The sequence below is a fragment of the Salvelinus sp. IW2-2015 genome, linkage group LG20 (genome assembly GCF_002910315.2).
Source record: "Salvelinus sp. IW2-2015 linkage group LG20, ASM291031v2, whole genome shotgun sequence".
Taxonomy (NCBI): Eukaryota; Metazoa; Chordata; class Actinopteri; order Salmoniformes; family Salmonidae; genus Salvelinus; species Salvelinus sp. IW2-2015.
This window is the reverse complement of record NC_036860.1, coordinates 71,104,532-71,128,951: the sequence shown is the minus strand read 5'-3', so window position 1 is coordinate 71,128,951 and position 24,420 is coordinate 71,104,532. Positions and strand designations below refer to the sequence as shown.

Here is a 24,420-nt window from a genome sequence, read left to right as displayed (position 1 = left end):
ATAAAAGGGATGTGAACGTGTGAGAAAAGGACGTGAAATCTGAAGGATTCCGTGGTGACGGTACAGTAGGTATTGTGCCACTGCCTGCCCTGAGACTCTGGGTTAACCCAGACTAGAGGTTGTCTGACAAGGCCTAACATTAGCAATGAAACATTCATTCACTCCAGTTGAGTCACTAGCAGCCTGGGTCACTGTGAACTCTAAAGAACACACTACACTCATCTCCTAACAACCGCACGGTCCTACAGCAGCACGGCAACAATGAAGGGGCCATTTTCTGAAACGTCTTTCATTGTACGTTCTTGACTGATTGATTGTGGCATCTTTTGGGCCCTATTGGGGTTTTGACAAAATGCCAGACAGTCATAAGGGCCTAAAAGCAGTGGTTGAAGGTTAACAGGACTGGATTTCAATCAAATTATTGGAGAAAATACCATAGTATTTAAATATTTACACACATCTTCATGTCTGTTTAAGACCATACTCATAAGTGTTATCCATGGTAATACCTTAGTGCTCTTTTTTTTTTTGAAGCCTGCCTCCAAACAACTTCATTTCATGTTAGGGCAAATGTATGTGTTGTCTTCATTGACCGTAAGATGAAAATGTGTTATAATAATGATAATATTGTCACAATAAACACAAAAAAAACTTTTCATTGATTATTCAGTGAGTGTGGTGGTGAACCCTCGTCAACCAGTGGGTGGAGTCCCACCCTTGCATATTCATTTGTTGAGTCGTGTGTGTTGGCCGGGTGTGCGTGCGTGGGCCGGGTGTGACTCAGTAAGAGATGAGTGGGTGGGGTCACATTCACTGAGTGCGTGGGTGGAGTATCTCCCACAGGTATATAGCCAGGGTCACACACACACTTAAACCAATCTGTCTCTGCTATCCTCAGGCCCTTACTTACTCCCCCTCACACAGACCTGAAAGGATTTGACACCAATACTAAACCGGAAAGCAATATTGAATTGTCTGGCACATCACTTCTACCTGTCCTGTCAGTGCTGCAAGGTGGAGTCCATGAGGACTGAGGGAAAGCAGTATGGAACTGGTATGGAATTGGGCCCCGTCTTAAAAGTATCCATCCCGGCTCATGGATGTGGCTCGTGGCCACCGAGACTTACTTTCGTCAGGGTTGGGCGCTGCCAGGATGGCGCTATGCTGCTTCTTGACCTGCTCCACATCTTCTGACAGCTTATCTATACAGACTCGGATCTCTTCCACCTGCACAGGGAGTGAGAAGGAGGGGGCAGAGGCAACATACATGAGGGCTTAATTCTTATACTCTTTAAACGAGTGTACTGTCAAATGGCCGTGGTCTAAGGAGCTTCTCCGTTCTAGTAATTCTATTTCTATGGAATCGACCAACCACGGCCACCCATGGAGAGGATGTGTGTACAGTGTGGGAGAGCTGAGGCCTCTGAACCTCATCATGGACAGGATTACCTCACACACTCAATCATCGACTGACATGACGACCCAATGGAAGCACTTTCTGATGGGTGGGAGAGCAGGGGAATCTGCATAAGACCACATATAAGTCAATTACTGACTGATAATTATCATCTCTGCTAGTTTAGGGTTTGGAGGCTTGATTCTTAGCCATCGTTGGGGGAATTTAGGAATGTTATTTAGTCTAAATGGTTTTCATACTGAGACATCACAGCGAAACCTGTTTACATACATACATACATACATACACCGGCAATAACGTCTGCTAAACACGTGCATGTGACAAATAAAATGTGATTTGATTTTTAATACCTTATTGCAGTATTAGCTATATATCGTCACTCGTTGTGGATCAATATCTCTATCTAACATTTGTATGATACAAGATGGCCACTGTTTTAATGGTGGGTGTTCAAACTCCTCCAACCCCACAGAATGTGCAGAGGGGCCTGCAGATAATGCATTTCCAAGAACTTCGGACTGTCCCCTGAAATCCTGTGCAAAGTCAGACTCAGCAGCCTAACCACACGTTCTGTATTCATTCCACCTCTCCATCTGAATGGGTTATGTAATCCAATTCCCAATACAGACGTGTCAAAGGCAGATACAGACGTGTCAAAGTCCCCCTATTCTTGTGGATATGCGGATACTTTTGCAATGACTGTATGGATATGAGCATCTATGTGCTCTGCATTTCCTATTCATTCTCTTCTCCATTATTAATTGCTCTTCCTATTGTTCTTTCCATGGGACAGAGAGTTCAATGACAATGGCTCGTGAGCTACTTCCTCAACGAAGTAGCTCACAACGAAACGATTATAGTGAATCATTGTTTAGCCCAGATTGAGCCAATTCCCCTTCCCCCTATAGTGTTCACTTAATAGTTTTAAGAGGAAAGCTTTGTAAAGCAGACAGATTCGTTTTCATTAGGACAGAGGAGTTGAGCCACGGCCCATAAGGTAGTGAGGAGCACAGCTAAGCCAGGCTCAACGACTGCACCCTGCCTGCAGCAGCAGAGCTCTTCAAAGGCAGGTGTCCTCAATCCCAGCTAGCCCCTCAGGGCCCCACTAACAGTGTCTACCTGGTCTTCCAGGCTTGATAAGATGCCTATCAAAAGACAAGGACCAGAGTTGGGGCTTTTGTTTGCGATTCATGGTGCTGTGTTGCAGATAACTGGGTATCTGTTCAAGGTTTTTGCTTTAAAAGCCTTTCCAAAGAGAGAAAACAATTCCTGGAGGGGTCTTACACAAAAAAATGAACTACTGGAAATGTTAAGCCACAGATTGTTTGTACTCCCATAAATGCTGGGACATTCTGTAGCCGTATTGTCAGACATCCAGGGTGTTAATGTCTTCGTCAAGACTTAACACTCAGCGATAAAGAGTTCTGGCAGCATCTCCCAAGTATAAAATATACCTCCACTGATAGAGTTGATGGATTCACTGCAGTCTTATTATGGTAGGAAGGAAAGAAAGGTCACTACTCAATTTTGGCATAGTAGGCAAAATAAATCACAAGAAACCCAGGGGGAGGGACTTAAAAGCTGTTACATCCTCCGTAACTTGGTCTTTCAGTAGCTTTCCCCCGCCATTGGATCATCAGTTAGTACGCAAATCATTCCGATTTCTTGTGTTTGAACACACCAAACATAACGTCGCTCTATTTGCATATCCTGCCCCTTCTCCTTTTCCTCTCATAGCATGTTCCTTGTTGCATAGGAGGAATGTGGAAAGAAATGATGCTTAAGCCCTTTCAATTTTGAAAGATAAAGCTGAAGGGAACATGACCTGGAGGTAATGTAGCCAGTAGGCCTATTTTCTTTTCTTGTTTTTACATGATGTGGCCTGATGGCCCCCATTATAATATGGCATTAATAACACTGCACTTGGAAACACTAGTAAATGGGTAACACGTAGAACAGTAACACCTTAACTTTAGAGATATGGCACTTATATAAGGCATTTGCTACCAGTTAATTGCCAATTATGACCTTATGGCATTATGCATACACCTTAATTAGTAATTTGCCCCCTTTTATTAAATATGACCTGCAGACGTGTGGATACAAGAAACTACCAGGTTAAGTTTGTAATAATAGTTATTAGGATATTTCGAAGCATGTATTGCAGTTGTTTTGTTGCACTGACCTGTTCGAAGAACTCATCCATGAAATGATCCCGGTCAACCTGGACAACTTCTTCATCGTCATCGCTGTCCTTCGCCTGAAACAGAACAAATGAAAAACAAAATCAGTCCCCCATGCACTGCACTGGCATATCGCTATTTATTGTTGATTGCGTATTTGTGACCTGTGCAAACCGCAGATAAAACAGTACCACACTTGGCTATAGACCCTCCTAACTGTTGGAAGGGTAAGGAGTAAGGATGGAAGGGTAAGGGGTAGAGACTAAAAAGGAAAACCCTTGTATCCATACTGCTTGGTGACATGCATGGCAGCCATTTTAGATAAAGCTACAGAAAAGGCTTTGAAATATGTGTGTTATATTTGCGCTGTCACTTCAAACAGTTCATGATATGAAAGGAATGACCCTTGAAGGGAGTGACCCTCAGCGTCTTACACAAACCCTCCTCGGCTTAGAGCGATGCGGGCTGTGTAAACTGACCTCAACAGGGTCAAGGACTAAGAGACAGTGAGAAAGAGAGGCTGTATACGAAGGTGTTGAAAATGGCAGGAGAATCGATGGAACACCTTACATTTGCGCTAAAATAATAAAGATGTGTCCTCGGCTTCTTGTCGCGCTTAGCGTTGATGAATTGCCAGAGGCCCATGGAGAGGGCCTGAGGTGTGTAGTGTTGGCAAGGTGGAGCGTGGGCCGTCTGCCATAGGGCAGCACACAGCTCATTCTGTTGCTGATATTAGGGGCACTAGAAATTATACACCCAACAAAAAAGGCAATAGATAGGCCAGAGATAGATCACCGTGTGTGTATGATCAAATTGATGAACTGTTTAGGCAACAGCTTAATGGGTATTTTGCCTATTTGCACCAGAGAAGGGCATAGTATTTATGTTCAATAAACAGACAAGCAATAACAGCAAGCAGCAGTTAGATCTAGGGCTCTATTTAATCCGTAGTGCTGAAGAGCTGTGCAATAGCGCGACAGACATTAAAAGGCAATGTTCCCGCGTTAGCGGAGACTGCATTCACAGTAAACGCTACATATGTCGGCTCAATCGGAAATTACCTATACATTTCAATTACGCTATAACGCTGAACCTCAGCGATGTGGATTGAATCGAGCCCCTAGAGTGTTTTGTGATCTAATGGCAGCCATGGTGAATCACATTGTGAGGGGGAGAAGGGTTGACAAATCCATTTCACCTGGGGAAAAACAACAAACCGACAAGACCTCTACAGAAGTCCACAACAGAAGAACAGTCATTGCTGAACAGCTTAGTCATAAACGCAGCTAGTGGACAGCTATCTATAACTGTTGGCAAACAGAGAAATCTACAAAATGGCAGCCCTATACTTGGGCACACTCTAGTTAACCTTTTCCCTTCACTCTCCATTACTTCCTGTATGTCTTCTGGCCAGAAAAAAGACAGGAGAGTTAAGTCCTCTAAATCGCATCTCATGCCAAAACATACAGCAGCAGACAAGTGTGTCGGGGAGGCAACGTTTTTTCATAGGCGCATATGGGAGGGAAAAATAGCTCCAAGGCAGAGGCTGGATGCGTTGGGAGGCCTAGTCGAGTTGCTGAGCGTTGAACTTGAGCGCTGGCTCCCTGATTGTAACGGACAGTTGACTATGTCTCCAGCTGTTGGGGCTGGCTTTGCCTTGGTTAGGGTTTGAAACATTTCCCTCCAGTCCCCACCTCTAACTAGCTAGCTCCACCTCGAGGCTGTGCAGTTCATGTTCCTGCCATCTGTGGCCTCAGATGACAGTCACCCACTCTGCCGTGTATGGTATGATGAGAGACGGTTCCTGGTTGGATCACTCACTGTCCAATGTAATGTGATGCTAGTGTATATGGGGTGTGTGACAAAGGATTAATATGACTTCAGTGCATGGAGCTTTGATATTGATACACACTGCAGTTCTTGGAGGACATGGCACCATTTAGCCACTTTGCTGCTGTTATGTTTTTTCCTCTTACCTCGTTGTATAGATTTTTTGTCATTTAAATGCTTTTCTGAAAAACATGTCACGACATGCCATTTTGTTAATTTTTTGCTCCATTTAAGCACATAATAGAGAATATAATGTGTTGAGTTTTCACAGTAGCTTTCAGGCTAATGAGCGGTGACTCACATTCGTGCTAACATTCACACAGGCAATATCAATGACCTACCATATTCATATCAATTTCTAGCAATTATTTTCTGAAGCATTTAGTACCAGCTCCATTTAAATGGCCATAGCTATGCAAAAAAAATGCTGTGATTAAATGACATGTTGCTCAAATTTGGGTTAATGAGTAATTGGTTTCACCTCTACACATGATCATCAAAGAGAAAGATATATAGAAGGTTCAATCAGAATAAACAACTGACAGGTTTCCACAGAGAACAGCAATTCTGACAGACTCGTCTGAATCAGTTTAGGTTCCCTTGGTTTTTATCAAAGGCTACAGATCTGGAGCTGTGGTTCATCTGTGTGGTCCGTGTCATTCAAAAGGCCAAGGACTGGAGCATGTTGGAGTAAGATATGAACACGACTGATTGTGTACAATCAAGTGACTGTGGTCATACATGCATTGTGTTGTCCTCTAAGCGTTCATTTTAAAAGTGTCACGCCCTGATCTGTTTCACCTGTCCTTGTCCTTGTGCTTGTCTCCACTCCCCTCCAGGTGTCACCCATCTTCCCCATTATCCACTGGGTACTTATACCTGTGTTGTCTGTTGCCAGTTTGTCTTGTTTGTCAAGTCAACCAGCGTTTTGTTCTCAGCTCCTGCTTTTCCCCAGTCTCTTTTCCCCGCCCTGGTTTTGACCCTTGCCTGTCCTGACTCTGAGCCTGTCTGCCTGCCCCTGACCCTGAGCCTGCCTGGCATCCTGTTCCTTTGCCCCTACTCTGGATTACCGACCTCTGCCTGACCTGATCCTGAGCCTGCCTGCCGTCCTGTACCATTCCCCCACAACTCTGGATTATCGACCCCTGCCTGCCTTGACCTGTCGTTTGTCTGCCCCTGTTGCTGTAATATTTTTTTTTTTTTTACTTCAACACAGTCTGCATTTGGGTCTTACCTGAAACGTGATAAAAAAGGGTGTGGTTACAACAGACAATCAATCAAAGTATTGATTATAATAGGCATACAGATACCACCAATCTGGATAATGCGGTAGATGTTTTTATAGGTGTAAAGTAGCAAGTAAAAACAATATAGCAGACATAGTAATATACTATGCTTGGGATATAACTGCAGTGTTGCAAGTAAATTATTTATTTGATAAGAGATAGTGGCCTATTCCTAGATACTTTCCAATTAAGATAACTGACTCAGATTGAACATTTTAATCCATGTTGAAACTACCAAAAACTTTACCATTACTTTCAGGGAACCCCCAATGGTTTGTTCACGATCAACTGCTCAGATTTCCTCCTTCCCAGAGCTGAAATTGTCTATGTATTATTCATGGGAATGATGGAACAGCTTCTGCTGCATATTGCCCAGCCCACCATCTCCATGGCTGCCTGACTGTTACACTGCACAGATGCACACAATCTTAGCTGGGCTTATTTCATTTAGATCATGATGTTGTAAGAGGTATCAATGTCTGTCAAATTCTAAGCATATAGCCTACACCTACGTATTGCACAAAAGGTGAATGTTTTTAAACTAAACAAAACGTGCCATTTCTTGTACAGTGCATTTGGAAAGTATTCAGACCCCTTGACTTTTTCCACATTTTGTTACGTTACAGCCGTATTCTATTTTTTCTATCATCAGTCTACACAAAATACGCAATAATGACAAAGAAAAAACTGGTTTTTAGAAATGTTTTAAAATATATAAAATAAACTGAAATATTACATAAGTATTCAGATGCTTTACTCACTACTTTGTTGAAGCGACTTTGGCAGTGATTACAGCCTTAAGTCTTCTTGGGAATGCCTCTACAAGCTTGGCACACCCGTATTTGGGGAGTTTCTCCCATTCATCCCTGCAGATCTTCACAAGCTCTGTCAGGTTGGATGAGATGTTCGTTCGGGCTCAAGTCCGGCCTCTGGCTGGGCCACTCAAGGATATTCAGAAACTTGTCCCGAAGCCACTCCTGCATTGTCTTGGCTGTGTGCTTAGGGTCGGTGTCCTGTTGGAAGATGAACCTTCGCCCCAGTTTGAGGTCCTGAGTGCTCTGGAGCAGGTTTTCATCAAGGATCGCTCTGTACTTTGCTCCGTTCATCTTTCCCTCGATCCTGACTAGTCTCCCAGAAACATCTCCACACCATGCTTCACCATAGGAATGGTGCCAGATTTCCTCCAGAAGCAACGCTTGGCATTCAGGTCAAAGAGTTCAATCTTGGTTTCATCAGACCAGAGAATCTTGTTTCTCATGGCCTGAGAGTCTTTTAGGTGCCTTTTGGCAAACTCCAAGCGGGCTGTCATGTGCCTTTTACTGAGGAGTGGCTTCTGTCTGGCCACTCTACCATAAAGGCCTGATTGGTGGAGTGCTGCAGAGATGGTTGTCCTTCTGGAAGGTTCTTCCATCTCCACAGAGGATCTCTAGAGCTCTGTCAGAGGGACCATCAGGTTCACCTCCCTGACCATGGCTCTTCTCCCCCGATTGCTCAGTTTGGCCAGCTCTAGGAAGAGTCTTGGTGGTTCCGAACTTCTTCAATTTTAGAATGATGGAGGCCACTGCGTTCTTGGGGACCTTCAATGCTTCAGAAATGTTTTGGTACCCTTCCCCAGATCTGTGCCTCGACACAATCCTGTCTCGGAGCTGTATGGACAATTACTTCAACCTCATGGCTTTGTTTTTGCTCTGACCTGTACTGTCAACTGCGGGACCTTATATAGACAGGTGTGTGCCTTTCCAAATCATGTCCAATCAATTGAATTTACCACAGGTAGACTCCAAGCAAGTTGTAGAAACATCTCGAGGATGATCAATGGAAACAGGATGCACAAGAGCAACATTTTGAGTCTCATAGCAAAGGGTCTGAATACGTATGTAAATAAGGAATTTCTGTTTTTCATTTTAGCAACCATAGTTTCTAAAAACCTGTTTTTACTTATTCTGAGAAGATTGATGAGGGAACATTGTTATTTAATCAAATTTAGAATAAAGGTGTAACAAAACAAAATGTGGAAAAAGGGAAGGGGTCTGAATACTTTCTGAATGCACCGTATATGGTAAGCCACAAACAAATATGCATAAGCACACACACTTGCTGTATCACACAAAAGCATGTTGGCATTATTTGAAAAGGCAAACACACATAAATGGATAAATGCACCTTAATCCTGATATGTGACAGAGAAATATATATTTCCGGACTTTAAAAATATAAATTGTGATCGCAGAAAAATCTAATATGACAAGTAGCTTCGATTGTAAAAGAGTCAGGTAACAACAAAGATATTCAGAATATCCAAGATAGCTGACCTCTTCAGAGAGGCATTGTCTTCTCATATTTCACAATGTCAGTGTTATATTACAATTTGGAGTAATAGGGGTCTGTGTTAGTGTTGTATTACAACGTGGATCTCTTATCACATTAGCACACTTACCTACACACTAACACAGACCCCTTCTAAATCAATACAGCTATAAATAGCTGCGCTTGAATAGCTACATTTGTTTGCTAGCTATCACCCTACACCACTATGCATTGTTTGAGTATGTGTGCGTGCATACGTGGTGGCTTTATACTGTGTGTTTAGCCAAGAAAAGAGGAGGATACCAATCATGCTTTTCACCCAGGGGTGTAGAACAGTCCTCTAGGACTGCAGTGCTGCAGGTTTCCCATTTCGCCCTTGCCCATAATTGATCAGTTAATGTCACTGATTGCCCAGAGAGTCCACACACCTAGTAACACAGGTCTAAATCAGCAACTGATTTAAAAAAAAGCAAGAATGAAAACCAGCAGCCACTGCAGCCCTTCATGACTCGAGGTCAGGCAGCACCTCTGTTTGAACCCATAACAATTATTAATTAAATATGGCAAATGTTATGCAGAAGTATTATGTTACGATGTGAGTAGCATATGTACTTCATTCACCCCCTGGTGTCACTACAAGGTAGATATAATCTGCAATCACTACTTTTGACGCCTACCTAAAGTCAGACAGAAAGCACCCAACGTGAATTAAAATGTGTAGTGAAACGAGCAGCGGGGCTAATGCTAACTCGTCGCTAGCTCTGTTGCCAGGTGCCTCTGAGGGGATCCTCATCACAAGCTGCAGCTATGTCGGCTAGGCTACAGCTATCTCATCTTGAACTGGTCAGCATTTTTACATTTCCCATGTGTGTTGTCTACTCTCTGTAGCTATATTTGGCTGTTTTCTTCCTTTACTCCTCCCAGGGCCTCCCAGCACTCCACCTGCATCCGGTTTCACCCGACGGGGGAATGGCAGCCTCTCTAGCCCTTGCTTGCCAATGGGCAGATAAGCTAGTTTACAGCTCATGTCTTCAATATGAGAGGCACGTGCATACTAATGAAAAGGGGCCAAGGGGCAAAACATTCCATGACAACAGATATCCATGAGGAGAGAGAGCATGTACGTAGGTAGGTGCGAATAGTTGCATATATGAGCAGGTAAATCTGCTAGGACTATGTTTAATGGAATGGAGTTTAGATGGAATTCAACTGACGATAGGAATGTGACTACAATAGTGCATAACATGTCTGGGCTGCAGAGATAAGGTTTGAGAAAGGTTTGCTGCAGTAACATCAGAATTCAAATCTTTAGATTGTGTTACAACTGGTACCAGATAGATCAATCTAGTATTGCAATTCATATAGACAACAATGGTACAATGTAGACACTGGTTTGTTTGAAAGGCTTTTGAGGAAATGAAATGCTAATTATTTAGCAGAGAATAGACATCAAAAGATGCTGTGAGAGAAGATATGGTTGAATACGGTTGGACATGGTTGGTGGAATCAGATGGGGTTCCAGAACAATCCACAGAAATGCAGTCATACACAGTTTGGCATAGCCAATGTACCTACCTAGTGTACCGCTCACTTGCTTGTGGCAATGAATTGTTGTAACAGCTGGACTAACAAAAACATCACGCTAGCATTCAGGTTACACTGGACAGGCTAAATTGCTAGACTGGTTAATCAGGGCTCGAACCGAATCATATTTAATCTAATGTTAAGTAGGGACTATAGCTAATGTAGAGCTTATAGCTAAACCTAACTCCAGACAACCTACTCTTCACTGTACACACTATTACAACAAGCAGCAAAAAGGATTTGACAGTAATGTAATGGATGCACAGTACTTCCACCATTTCCCTCCCTTCAGATATACCAGAACATTCAAAAACACATTCATTGCTAGGTGTGAATGCGACCTCATAGTGTTCAGAGCAGTACATAAAGCATTGTACATCTGGGAGATAGGCCTCTTGAGGGCACCACAGGGAAATGCTGGTGTGTCGCTCTGAGCAATGTAGGGCAGGCCTAATACACCTGCCATGTGAGTCTCAGTTAGTCTGGCTATAGAATATAGAACAGTACACGGTTCTAAACGGTTTAGGGATCTAAAAAGTCGCCCTAGTTAAGTGTGTGTACTCTGCATGTGATCCAAAGACATACATAATCGCATTTCAACTGGGTAACCCACATGAAGAGGCTCTGTCTGTGTCCCACTCACCCCCTTTTAAGTAGCCAGCCCCGTCCAGATGCATGCCAGAGACTCGCGACACAATGAAACTATTAACGACCACAAAGCTAGCCGTGGGGGTTATCTGCTCGCAGACTGTAGCACACCTTTTTAAGTAGTTCATTCACTATATTCATGGAGATAGAACGCTAGGAAGGAAGCATGCATTCGAATGTTGTATCTCTGGATGTCGTGTAAAAAAAGAAAAAGCTAGCCTTCAATGAAAATGTAGTCATTTAAAAACCTTCAATAGGCCTATCCCTCACACCAGAGAGATGACTATGTACTGTACAGTATGTTATACTACAGGCAATGTTACCCTTATATAATGATACTAAAGGCAAATAATCTGAAATGTACACTAAAACATTTTAAAACAGTACAATTAATTACCTCCAATACTTCTGTGTACTAAATGATCCTCGCCTCATTAGAACACTACAAATTTGGGCCGTACGTAAACGCTGAAAAATGTACACCATCTCACTCACTATTACATAAGCAAATATTTAATTTATCGCTTATTCATCAAGCCGTTGACAGCCTAACCAGCTGTTTTGGATCTAGTGGCAGGGGAGCTTCCCTCTATTTATATTGTTTTATTGGTAGAGGAGAAGGGAAGTTACAATGCCGTTGTCCATGGAATCACATGAAGCTATGACATCGGCCCTGCAGTAAAAATGTCTACATAAAATATAACATGCATTACCACTCTCTGCTTTGCTTTTGTGAGTGGATGGATGAGTGGATGGATGAGTGGATGGATGACTGGATGGATGGGAGAAGATATTATGGATGCATAGAATGTGAGTATTATGTATGTGTGTATATCTGTACCTTTGATGTGTATGTACGTGTGTATATGTGTAGCCTCGTAAGTGTATATTTATGTGGATGTGTGTGGATGTGCATCCGTATGAAGTGTTATTCACAAAACTCTAGTCTGGATCTCTGCGATTGCCTAAACACACAAGTATTGATTATCTCCTAAAAACACACACCCTAGAGAAAACAGCCAAAGCACATTTGAAATGCAGAATCATATTCTTGCAACGTTCTTGAAAACCATTTGAAACTGAAGGCTCGCAAAATGATCATATTGAGTGAATCATATTCAATTTGATCCATTCAGCAGCTTAAAAAACAACTGAGACCCAGTTGAGGTTTTATGGGAGATATTGCAGCAAACAGCGTCCGCGATCGCCTGCTAGCCTGCGGACAGCATTGGATCCACCAGGAATAACGTGTGTAGCATCCAGACAGCTAACGAACAGTGTACCAGTTCAACCACAGAGGACGGATGCATACTGCTGCGATCCCTGCTGCTGATGCTATAACAAATGGGCTGCTGGGAGGACGGATGGATTGATAGGGCCCATGTATGTGCAGATGCTTGGTCATACAGCTTATAAACCTATTTGTGCAAATGTGTACACATGTGTACATGGGTGTTCATGTGCATTAATTGGATTAATTTGACTGACTGCACTTTGACAGCTAAAGCCCTGCGCAAAGATGGAGCTATGGTGTGGAGTGTGGAGGAGGAGGAGCAGAGGGATGGGATGAGAGAGATAGAGTGAGGCAGAATGTGAGAGATAGAGAGAAAGGGTCAAGAGAAAAGAGAGAGCCGCTGTGGGGAGGGACAGAGGAGAGCGAGAGAGAGAGAGAGTGGGGGATGGAGGGAGAGGGAGGGTGAATCCAGGGAGAGAGAGAAGGAGAGGGAGACGGAGAGAGGGAGGGAGAGAAATTGGAAAGGATGGGGAGGGGAACAGGAGAGTCTGCAGCTAGCTAACACACATGATGCAGGTTAAACAGCATCTGTTACACCTACAAAAAATCCCATTGCTCCCAGCACAGGGGATCAAACAGCCGTTGTGACCCAACCAGGGGTCCCCCATTCCAAACGTCCTCCACCCCCAACGCCATCCCTCTGCATCCACGACACACAACTCCCTGTCAGGGAGAATTACATAAGCCTGGGTGACCTCAGGTGTGAGGGTGAATACAATGTCATGAGAGCCTTGCCCAACCCTTAGTCCATCTGTACTGGGAGAGGAAGAAGCCACCGCTGTTACTGCCCATGTATTTTGGGCCTGGGAACAACATTAACTAATGTCCCTATGTAGTACACAGGGGTTAGGGTTAGACTTGGGGGGTTTAAGTGGTGGCAGGAGAGGTAGAGGGCATGGAGAGGAGAGAGATTAAATAAAGAGCCCTGATGTATACACACGTCAACCATCATCCACTTCATGTCCATCTTCTGTCAATCCATGTTTCGCTTTCCCACTTCCAGGGCTATGAAAAGCATTGATTGTCAGTGTCCATGTTCCTTTATCAACCGTCATTCTGATGCTTTGAGGGGGCCAAGGGAGAAAATGGAAGCGAGCCGTCTTTTTTATGGCTCATAATGGAGGGGGGGGAGGGGTGGAGGATGGAGGAGGGGATGTTTAGATAGAAATAGATGCTGTGGCTTCCAGACTGACTCAGCGAAAAACTCAGGGGAGTGTCTTAAGTGAAGTAACAAACAAGGCAAGGATGTGAGGCTAGGCTCCAGTAGAGAGACACAGGTTTCGACCCGATTCTTCTCTCTTCTCCCGAAGTGTGCACTTGCACACTCACCATGGTGGAAACTCCCTCCAGTCTACGCTTACACCACTCCAATGCTTTTAAATCCATGACAGGAAGTGCACATGCTGGGAGAAGTGTGGAGAATCGGGACACACTTCACTAATTCATCAATACGATGCACAGTCATATCAACCGCTCTTCCCCGAGTATTTTGCACTGTATGATACTCATCCACTGCACTGCACTGTGCATCCCCCAAAAATCTATAATTAGTGAGAAATGGGAAAGTATTCATCTTATATTTAAGCAATAAGGCTTGAGGGGGTGTGGTATATGGCCAATATATCATGGCTAAGGGCTGTTCTTACGCACGATGCAACGTGGAGTGCCTGGATAAAGCCATTAGCCATGGTATATTGGCAATACACACTCTCCTGTCAGCCACACCTGTTGCTGACAGGTGTATAAAATCGGGCACACAGCCATGCAATCTCCATATACAAACATTGGCAGTAGAATGGCCTTACTGAAGAGCTCAGTGGCTTTCAACATGGCACTGTCATCGGATGCCACCTTTCCAATCAAGTCAGTTTGTCAAATTTCTGCCCAGCTAAAACTGCCCCGGTCAACTGTAAGTGACGTTATTATGAAGTGGAAATGTCTAGGAGCAACAATGGCTATGCCACAAAGTGGTAGGCCACACAAGCTCACAGAATGGGACCGGCGAGTGCAGAAGCGCGTAGCGCATAAAAATTGTCTGTCCTTGGTTGGCACCACTCACTGCCGAGTTCCAAACTGCCTCTGGAAGCAATGTCAGCACAATAACTGTTAGCTGGGAGCTTCATGAAATGGGTTTCCATGGCCGAGCAGCCGCACACAAGCCTAAGATCACCATGCGCAATGCAAAGCGTTGGCTGGAGGGGTGTATCAAGCTTCACCATCTGGCAGTCCGACGGACGAATCTGGGTTTGGCGGATACCAGGTGAACGCTACCTGCCCCAATGCATAGTGCCAACTGTAAAGTTTGGTGGAGGATAAATAATGGTCGGTGGCTGTTTTTCATGGTTCGGGCTAGGCCCCTTAGTTCCAGTGAAGGGAAATCTTAACTCTACTGTATACAATGAAATTCTAGACGATTCTGTGCCTCCAATTTTGCGGCAACAGTTTGGGGAAGCCCCTTTCCTGTTTCACCATGACAATGCCCCCGTGCACAAAGCGAGGTCCATACAGAAATGGTTTGTTGAGATTGGTGTGGAATAACTTGACTGTCCTGACCTCATCAACCCCATTGAACACCTTTGGGATAAATTGGAACGCCGACTGCGAGCCATGTCTAATCGCCCAACATCAGTGCCCGACCTCACTAATGCTCTTGTGGCTGAATGGAATCAAGTCCATGCAGTAATGTTCAAACATCTAGTGGAAAGCCTTCCCAGAAGAGTGGAGGCTGTTTTAGCAGCAAAGTGGGGACCAACTCCATATTAATGCCCAGTATTTTGGAATGAGATGTTCGACACGCATGTGTCCACATACTGTTGGTCATGTAGTGTACCACAAACCCCCAAGGTGCCTTATTGCTAGTATAAACTGGTTACCAACATAATTAGAACAGTAAAAATAAACGTTTTGTCATACCCGTGGTTTACGGTCTGATATACCACGGCTGTCAGCCAATCAGCATTCAGGGCTCGAACCACCCCGTTTATAATTTACTTTGTGGAACGGGTTAGGGGTTAAAGTAACTAATGAAAGAGGGCTAATCGAAAGGTTGAGTGTCGCCTGAGCCATATCTCTTAAACCCTAACACAAAGTGACAATCTTCTAATTCCCCGTCAAATGAATTAATAGAACCTTAATGACTATCACTATCAGTTTTTATCAGAAGTTTGTGTGTTCTCAACAAGTATGATAAGAGGAGTAGAAATATTGCCAGAGGTGTTTTTTTGGAAACATGTGGCACGGTGCTAAGTTCAAACTCAATTTAGACCTCAATTTAGACTTACTTTAACCAAGTCTGTGGTCTCCCTCAGGGGATTACAGCTGAGAAATGGAGACAGGTTCGTGAGGCTGCCAAGACATTTTTGGGGCATTGTACATGACCAATTCCCAGAATTCAATGAGCCATGTAATCAATATATAAAATGGTGAAAGATGGGAGGGTTTAACAAATCTATGATTGCGTGTTTTAAAGTATCTTGCATCACGTAGCCTAGGAACCTATAGGAGTGTTCCATCGTACAACTAGTGTCTACCTAGATTATACTCCATCCTGTTGTCAAATGCTCTAATGTCAACTGTTAATAACAACTGCATGACCACTTCTGTCATATGTTATTACATGCTTCATAAGAGTCTACATACCAGATGATATTCCAGGGTGTTATGTCATTTACTAACCTCTGTGTCACATTATAACATTGAATGGAATGACGGGCATCATAACCATGTCATATGCCGTTATAGAGTGTGCACCGACACCTGAAGTAAAGTGAGCTTCATTTGAGGTGTTATAAAACAGTTATGGGTGTGGTTGCTCAACAGGATGAGTTGAGAATCACAAAATGTTACCATTCAAAGGATCTCCAAGAAACTGTGGCAAATGGGAGCACAGATGTATTTAGGATTGTACATTTTTGGAAAAACTGCACTCCAGATATAAAAATGAAACATTATAATACCAACAACTTGCCAAAACACAAAAATGGCCTAATAAAACGGAAGCAAATAGAATTTTACAACATAAAGGTTTCTGGAGCACACCAGGATTTGTGACAGCTGTGAAAAAAAGGAAGATGTGCAGGCTACAGTAACAATGGCTAGTTAGTCAGGTATCTAGCTAGCTAGCTAATTAGTTGATGTTGCAACTATGACATTCTGTTGACCAACTAGCTGGCTAACTAGCTGACTATCTAGCAATCTGCTAGCACTAGCTAGTTAACTTCACTAGCTACTGGTGGAGATAAAAAACATATTCTGTAGCAGATTAACACCCTCTTTTACACTTTAAATGCAATAACATTTTCATCTTAATACACATTATTTTACACAATCTAATTAATGTCATTAGCTATTGTTACCATTATCTATTGTAACCATGTTATTTGCTATGGCTAGATTTGGGTTAGTGATATTAAGTATCCTTGGGACTTCCCTACCCTAAACCCTAACCCTAACCTTAACCCCTACCCCTACCCTAACCTTAACCTTAACCATAGCCCTTACCTAACCATAACCTTAAACCTTACCTTAACCGTTTAAAATGTATATTTCAATGGGATGACATCAGAGTTAGGACATCCCAAGGACTCCGTTTAGACTTTTCTGCTAGATTTGCCCAATGATGTAAATAAAGCCTTGATTGCGGATGCTACACTACATGACCAAAAGTAGATGGACACCTGCTCGCTGAACATCTCATTCCAAAATCATGGGCATCATAGTAGAGATGGTCCCCCCTTTGCTACAATAACAGCCTCCACTCTTCTGGGAAGGCTTTCCACGAGATGTAGGAACATTGCTGCAGGGACTTGATCCATTTAGCCACAAGAACATTCCAATATTGCGTTCCAATTCATCCCAAAGGTGTTTGATGGGGTTGAGGTCAGGACTCTGTGCAACCGAGTTAAGTTCTTCCACACCGATCTCGACAAATTCTGTATGTACCTTGCTTTGTGCATGAGGGCATTGTCATGCTGAAACAAGAAAGGGCCTTCCCCAAACTGTTGCCACATAATCATCTAGAATGTCATTGTATGCTGTAGCGTTAAGATTTCCCTTTACTGGAACTAAGGGGCCTAGTCCAAACCACAGACCATTATTCCTCATCCACCAAACTTTACAGTTGGCACTATGTGTTGGAGCAGGTAGAGTTCTCCTGTCATCCGCCAAACTCAGATTATGGTAAAGCGTGATTCATTACTCCAGAGAACACATTTCCACTACTCCAGAGTCCAATGGCGGCAAGCTTTACACCACCCCAGCTGACGCTTTGCATTGCGCATGGTGATCTTAGACTTGAGTGCGGCTGCTCGGCCATGGAAACCCATTTCATGAAGCTCCCGACGAACAATTCTTGTGCTGACGTTGCTTCCAGAGGCAGTTTGGAACTCGGTAGAGAGTGTCGCAACCAAGGGCAGATGATGTTTATACGCTACGCGCTTCAGCAGTCCTATTCCATGAGCTTGTGTGGTCTACCACTTCACGGCTGAGCCGTTGTTGCTCCTAGACGTTTCCAATTCACAATAACAGCATTTACTGTTGACAAGGGCAGCTCTACCAAGGCAGAAATTTGACAAACTGACTTGTTGGAAAGGTGGCATCCTATGACGGTGCCACGTTGAAAGTCACTAAGCTCTTCAGTAAGGCCATTCTACTGCCAATGTTTGTCTATGGATGTTCCGTGGCCGTGTGCACAATTTTATACACCTGTCAGCATTGGGTGTCCACATACTTTTGTATAGTGTATGTTTTGGCCAATGAGAGGATTTGAAGCCACCGGTTGGTCATATTGGCACTCTAAGATATTTCAGTTAAATATTTCATGAACAAAATTACAAGTATTTAAGATTTTTTTTGCTGTGGTGGGGACAGTAACATTAGTACTTTCAAAACATTTTATTTTAACGGAAACAAATCCATATATTTTTTCAGGTTAAATGTGTATGTTTAGCTCACATAATATCATTTAAAAGTCTGTAATAGAATAGACGTGGAAATTTGTATTTTTTTATTTTATCTTTATTTAGGAGAGTCAGTTAAGAACAAATTCTTATTTACAATGACGGCCTACCCCGGCCAAGTGCTAACCTGGATGACGCTGGGCCAATTGCGTGCCACTCTATGGGACTCCCAATCACGGCCGGTTGTGATACAGCCTGGAATCAAATCAGGGTCTGTAGGGACGCCTCTAGCACTGAAATGCAGTGCCTTAGATAGCTGCGCCACTCAGGAGCCCAAATGTAGACATTAATAAATGCATTTTCACAGCTTCCAAAATATCTTTACAATGGTGGGGGATTGCCAAGATGGAGGCGCGGGGGGCTTCAAAACGGTGCTCCCTGTCAGTCATCTAGAGTGTATATAAATCATTGGATTTGCCCAGGAGAGAACTACTGCCCCATCTCCTTGAAACCACAGAAGTTTAAGGCCGATTAAAAAATTTAAATATTCGTGGCCAATCTTCGTGTAAAAAAAAAGATGTTGCGAAGACAAACATGGTACTAATAATTGCTTCTAATACACCATATGTATGTCATTGAACCGATTCTTTAAAAATCGCACACAGAAGACGTTATAATGATAGTTTTGTTGCTAATGGCAGCTTGCAGTACCCCGGTCAGCCTTCAACTTGTGTTACTCAATGAGAGGGGGCAGCACTGAGATAGCCTGCAGCGTCAGTTCCCTGAGTAGGTCAAACTGCGCATGTTATGTCTCCATGAGACGCCATCTTAGCAAGCTTTCTGGCCTTCAAATGTGCTATTGAGTCTTCACATAGGAATGAATGGTGTCACGTGATTGATGGCTTTGGCCATTCTTTTTACAGTCATTGGATTTGCCACATGAGCCGACATCTGTCTTCTCCCATTCTTTTACTTAGTCCCACCCTTCTTCTCCCAATTTCAGGGATATGATTCGCTGACACGAGAACTCTAAATAACTTACCATCCTGAGACGAGGCCGAGTATAGCCCACAAAGATCTCCGCCACGGCCCCCCCTTGGGTTGTGCAGTGCCGGAGATCTTTGTGGGCTATACTCGGTCTTCTCTCAGAATTCTAAGTTGGTGGTTGAAGATATCCCTCTAGTGGTGAGGGGGCTGTGCTTTGGCAAAGTGGGTGGGGTTATATCCTGCCTGTTTGGCCCTGTCCGGGGTTATCGTCGAATGGGGCCACAGTGTCTCCCGACCACTCCTGTCTCAGCCTCCAGTATTTATGCTGCAGTAGTTTATGTGTCGGGGGGCTCGGGCCAGTCTGTTATATCTGGAGTACTTCTCCTGTCTTATCCGGTGTCCTGTGTGAATTTAAGTAAGCTCTCTCTAACTCTCTCTCTCTTTCTCTCTTTCTTTCTCTCTCTCGGAGGACCTGAGCCCTAAGACCATACCTCAGGACTACCTGGCATGATGACTACTTGCTGTCCCCAGTCCACCTGGCATTGCTGCTGCTCCAGTTTCAACTGTTCTGCCTGCGGCTATGGAATCCTGACCTGTTCACCGGACGTGCAACCTGTCCCAGACCTGCTATTTTCAACTCTCTAGAGACAGCAGGAGCGGTAGAGATACTCTGAAGGATCGGCTACTGAAAAGCCAACTGACATTTACTCCTGAGGTGCTGACCTGTTTCACCCTCGACATCCACTTTGATTACTTTTATTTGACCCTGCTGGTCACCTATGAACATTTGAACATCTTGGCCATGTTCTGTTATAAATCTCCACCCGGAACAGCCAGAAGAGGACTAGCCACCCCTCATAGCCTGGTTCCTCTCTAGGTTTCTTCCTAGGTTCTGGCCTTTCTAGGGAGTTTTTCCTTGCCACCGTGCTTCTACACTTGCATTGCTTGCTGTTTGGGGTTTTAGGCTGGGTTTCTGTACAGCACTTTGACATCAGCTGATGTAAGAAAGGCTTTATAAATAAATTTGATTTGATTTTCATTGGAGCTCCAATCTCTCCATGACATTTCAGGTATACTGTATAATTTGCAGAAAATAATTGACAGTTTGCAGGCAGCGCTTTGCAGTGGAGAAGGTTGGAAGATGGGGAATGGAGAGATGACGCGAGGAAGAAAAAAGGGCGCGAGGTTCAAACCCAAACCAATATCTGTGAAATACAAGCGGAGTACTTTCTCCTTTGAGTGAAGTACAGAGGAGATAATGACATGTTATGCTTTTTAAAACCCTGAGCAAACGACGAATTGTGAACTCAGAAATGTAACCTGACAGAAGGGAAGAGGACGAACATGCGCCAACGGGTGAGGTGGAGGCTTCCGAGCCTCACCCCAATGATCAGGAAAATGCCCAAGATGACGCTGGCCTAGTGGGAGTACGATTCGTGGAGAAAGTGGATCCATGCCTTTTGGCTGATTTATTTGTGGTATCAGGCTGGGTGAAGAAGGAGTTTGGTTCTGTCAATTCGGTCAAAGCATCCAGAAGTGGACTCGTGTTGACTTTTTGTGTGTTTGCTGCCCAGAGGGAGAGGGTGCTATGCATTTCATAGCTGTGTCCTGCTTTGCTCTCCGGAACAGAGCGCCGCTGAAAGGAGTGATCTACCTGAGTGTTGAGGTAGATCTACTGAAGTTGAGGATCCCCTGTGTCTGCGATGGACACCATTTGGTACAACGCAGACCCGATGGCGAACACGAGACTGAGTTGACCTTGTCTGTTCTTCTGAGTTAAGATGCAGAGTGTTTGCCGGATAAAGTCATGCTAGGGTATATAAGTTATCCCATGAGAGCTTTTGTTCTGAACACACTACAGTGTTTCAGGTGCCAAGTTTATGGTCATGATGCAGCAGAATGTAGGAGGGAGATTCCGAGGTGTGAGAATTGTGCAGGTGGACATGGGACAAAGTGGAGTGTTTCAATTGTGGGGGTGGCCATGTAGCTGGGGATCAGAAAATTCCTGTGCTAGTGAGACCGATTTTAAGTTTCCAGGGTGAGGGCAGCGCAAAAAGTGTCATATGCTGAGGCAGTGAGGAAAGTAGAGGATTGTGGGCAAAGGGTGAGGGAGCCTGAGAGGATTAGGTAGTAGGCCAGTACAGAGTGACCCAAACAGTTTGTTCTTTAGTAAGGTTGGCTTCTTGGTGTATATTGCTATGGTCATTAATTGTACCGTACAGATGGAAAGGAAATCCCAGAACATTGAATTGGTAGAGAAGTTTTTGGGTGTCATAGATTTTAGTGCAGAAGAACTACAGGGGGTTTTGAGAGAAGGGGATCCAGCCTCCCTGGCCGAAGGCCTGGTGTATGATCTGTTAGGGGAAAAGTAGTGGAAAGGTGTGGTGGGGATAGTAGTATGTATGTAGGGGTAGATGGTGGTGCAATTTTCTTTTTTCCTAATTTCCTTCTTTTTGTGAACAAATGGTCAATGCACTTTCTGAAAAGCAGCAATACGCATCAAAAGCGTCTAGTCTGACGGAAAACCACATGAAGAAGAAGAAGACAGTTTGCAGAAACTATAAAGTTATTTAGCTAGAGCTCTTGTGTCAGTGAATCATATCGCTGACATCTGAAGACGAAGGGTGGGACTTAACAACAGAACAACAACACATGAGAAACAATGAAATCAAAAAGTAATTGTGTTTAAAGTGTACTGAAAGAGAATGTATTGTGTGATGTGCTGCAAAATGTGCTTTATAATTTGAAATTCCTCCGGTAGCTAGCAAGCTAGCTAGCTAGCTAGCTATGCATAGATGGGGGCACAGTGGGGCTGCTTGTGCTCATGTCGTGGCCCTACGTCTGTGGCTAGCTAGCTACAGGCGATATTTGGATTGTGAGAAGCATGGCTCTCCAACTTTGTTCCTGGAGAGCTACATGTTGCAATTGCACCATCAACTACTTAGTTAGCTAGCTAGCTACCTGACTAATTACAAATCTCCTTTATAATAAAGCTGTCATTTTTATTGTAGCCTGCTCATCTTCCTTTTTTTCACAGCTGTCACAAATCCTGTTGTGCCCAAGCAACCTTGATTTTGTCATAACTTCTGTTTTGTTGAAAAAAATGTTTTTTTTTTGGCAAGTTTTTTGTGTCCTTTTTGATATCTTAACGTGGTCCAATTTGTACAACTCCAAATAAAAAAATCCTAAGTACATCTGTGCTCCCATTTGCCCATGTTGTTTTTTAAATCCTTTGAATAGTACAATGTTGTGATATTCTCAACTCATCCTGTGGTATAAGCACATTCATAAATGTTTTATTAGACATCAAACGAATGTCACGTTACGTAAGGTGTCTGTACACACTATATGACATGGTTATGACACCCATCATTCCGTTCAATGTAATAATGTGACACAGAGGTTGGTAAATGAGATAACACCCTGTAATAGCATCGGGTATGTAGACTCTTATGTAGCATGTAATAACATATGACATAAGTTGTCATGCAGACTGTGTAATAGCAGTTGTTATTAACAGTGACATAAGAGCATATGACAACAGGATGAACAGTCATCTATATAACACCCATTATAACTAATTTTATAACACTTTATAAAAGATCTTACTTAGAACAATTATAATGACTTATAACAGCTTACGACAAATGTTATAATGTGTTATATAGTTGTTATAAAGGCTTTATGAATGCATACATAAGTACACCTACAGGTGCTTCTACACCTGCATGGCTTGCTGTTTGGGGTTTTAGGCTGGGTTTCTGTACAGCACTTCGAGATATTAGCTGATGTACGAAGGGCTATATAAAATAGATTTGATTTGATTTTATAAAGTGTTATCATTTTTCCCCCTTGTGTTAAAAGCAAATACCCAATCCCCTTGCCAAATCCCCTTGCAGAAGGCATTATAGGGAGCAGTGAGCTGCATATTTCTTCACCTCCCCTCCCTCCTTCCGTCCCTCGCCTCATGAATGAAACAGGAAGTGGGTGATCAATTACATATTCAACTTACACAAAAACGAACAGTCTGAACTATATGTAAATGAGCTTACCCACTTAAGTATAGCATCTGAATGCTGTGTCATTGTAATTTACTTACTTATGTCCAGACAAAAATTTAACGGCTCCAACTTATTATGTAAATGTGGGCTATTCAAAGTGTCTCAATGTGAGATCAGCAATACTGGTAAACTAGGTTCCTTTAAGGATGCGAGGGGCATTGTGCCGATAGCACCAGTGATGCCATCTTTTAGAAAAATAGATACACAAAGGAGGATGGATATTCGGAATGAAAGTGACAGCATGGGACAAATAAACGCAAAGCTGTTTCTAGTATCAGGATTCGATTGTACAGTTATAATGGTACTCTCTAAACTGGATTTCCTCCCTAAATGCAGGATTCAATTGTTGTTAGATTTTTTTAAAATTGTCAGCAATTACAATGTTGCTATGGTATAGTTTCTATGTAAAGGGTAGTACTACAGAAGGGTCATCCTTCTTTGCAACTTTCTGAGGACTTAACATAAGTAGCTTTTCACCCATCAAAATGCTTTAAGTGCTTAACTTATTAATGTACTGTAGTAGAGAGAGAGATTGATTACTTGTTGGGGTCATACGTCTGTAGCTTTACCGATAGTTAGGCTACCTGCAGGCATGGGTTCTTGAGGATGTCCAATATACAGTACATCAATCTAAATCGGTCATCATATAATGCTTTTTCCTTCTGTTGTAAAACTGTTTTATTCACTTTAGTGTAGTAAATGGATCTGACATTTACCCTTTCCAATCACAAAAAGACATTGTATCTCCTCGCCCCCCAAAAAATGGCAAAACTCTGACCTCTAAAAGATCCTACAACACAATCAGACCATCTGACATTCCTAGATTGTTTCCAAGACAATTTCCTCAACTAGCAATTTCCTAAATAATATTCTGCACCGATAACATGGTGATCATGCAAACTGAGAGAGCAGGTGATAATCAAACC

At 43.2% G+C, this 24,420-nt stretch overlaps 1 protein-coding gene across 1 annotated transcript in view; it reads right to left on the bottom strand.

Moving 5' to 3' along the window:
• The window catches only part of LOC111981562 (syntaxin-1B-like), a 46,382-nt gene that overhangs the window by 12,142 nt on the left and 9,820 nt on the right, over positions 1-24,420 (bottom strand). Inside the window, exons 2-3 of the mRNA XM_024012886.2 lie at positions 3,603-3,677; positions 1,128-1,227 (exon numbers count right to left, since the gene is read on the bottom strand). Coding sequence (XP_023868654.1) covers positions 1,128-1,227; positions 3,603-3,677 — 175 coding nt within the window. The remainder of the gene's footprint in view (positions 1-1,127; positions 1,228-3,602; positions 3,678-24,420) is intronic.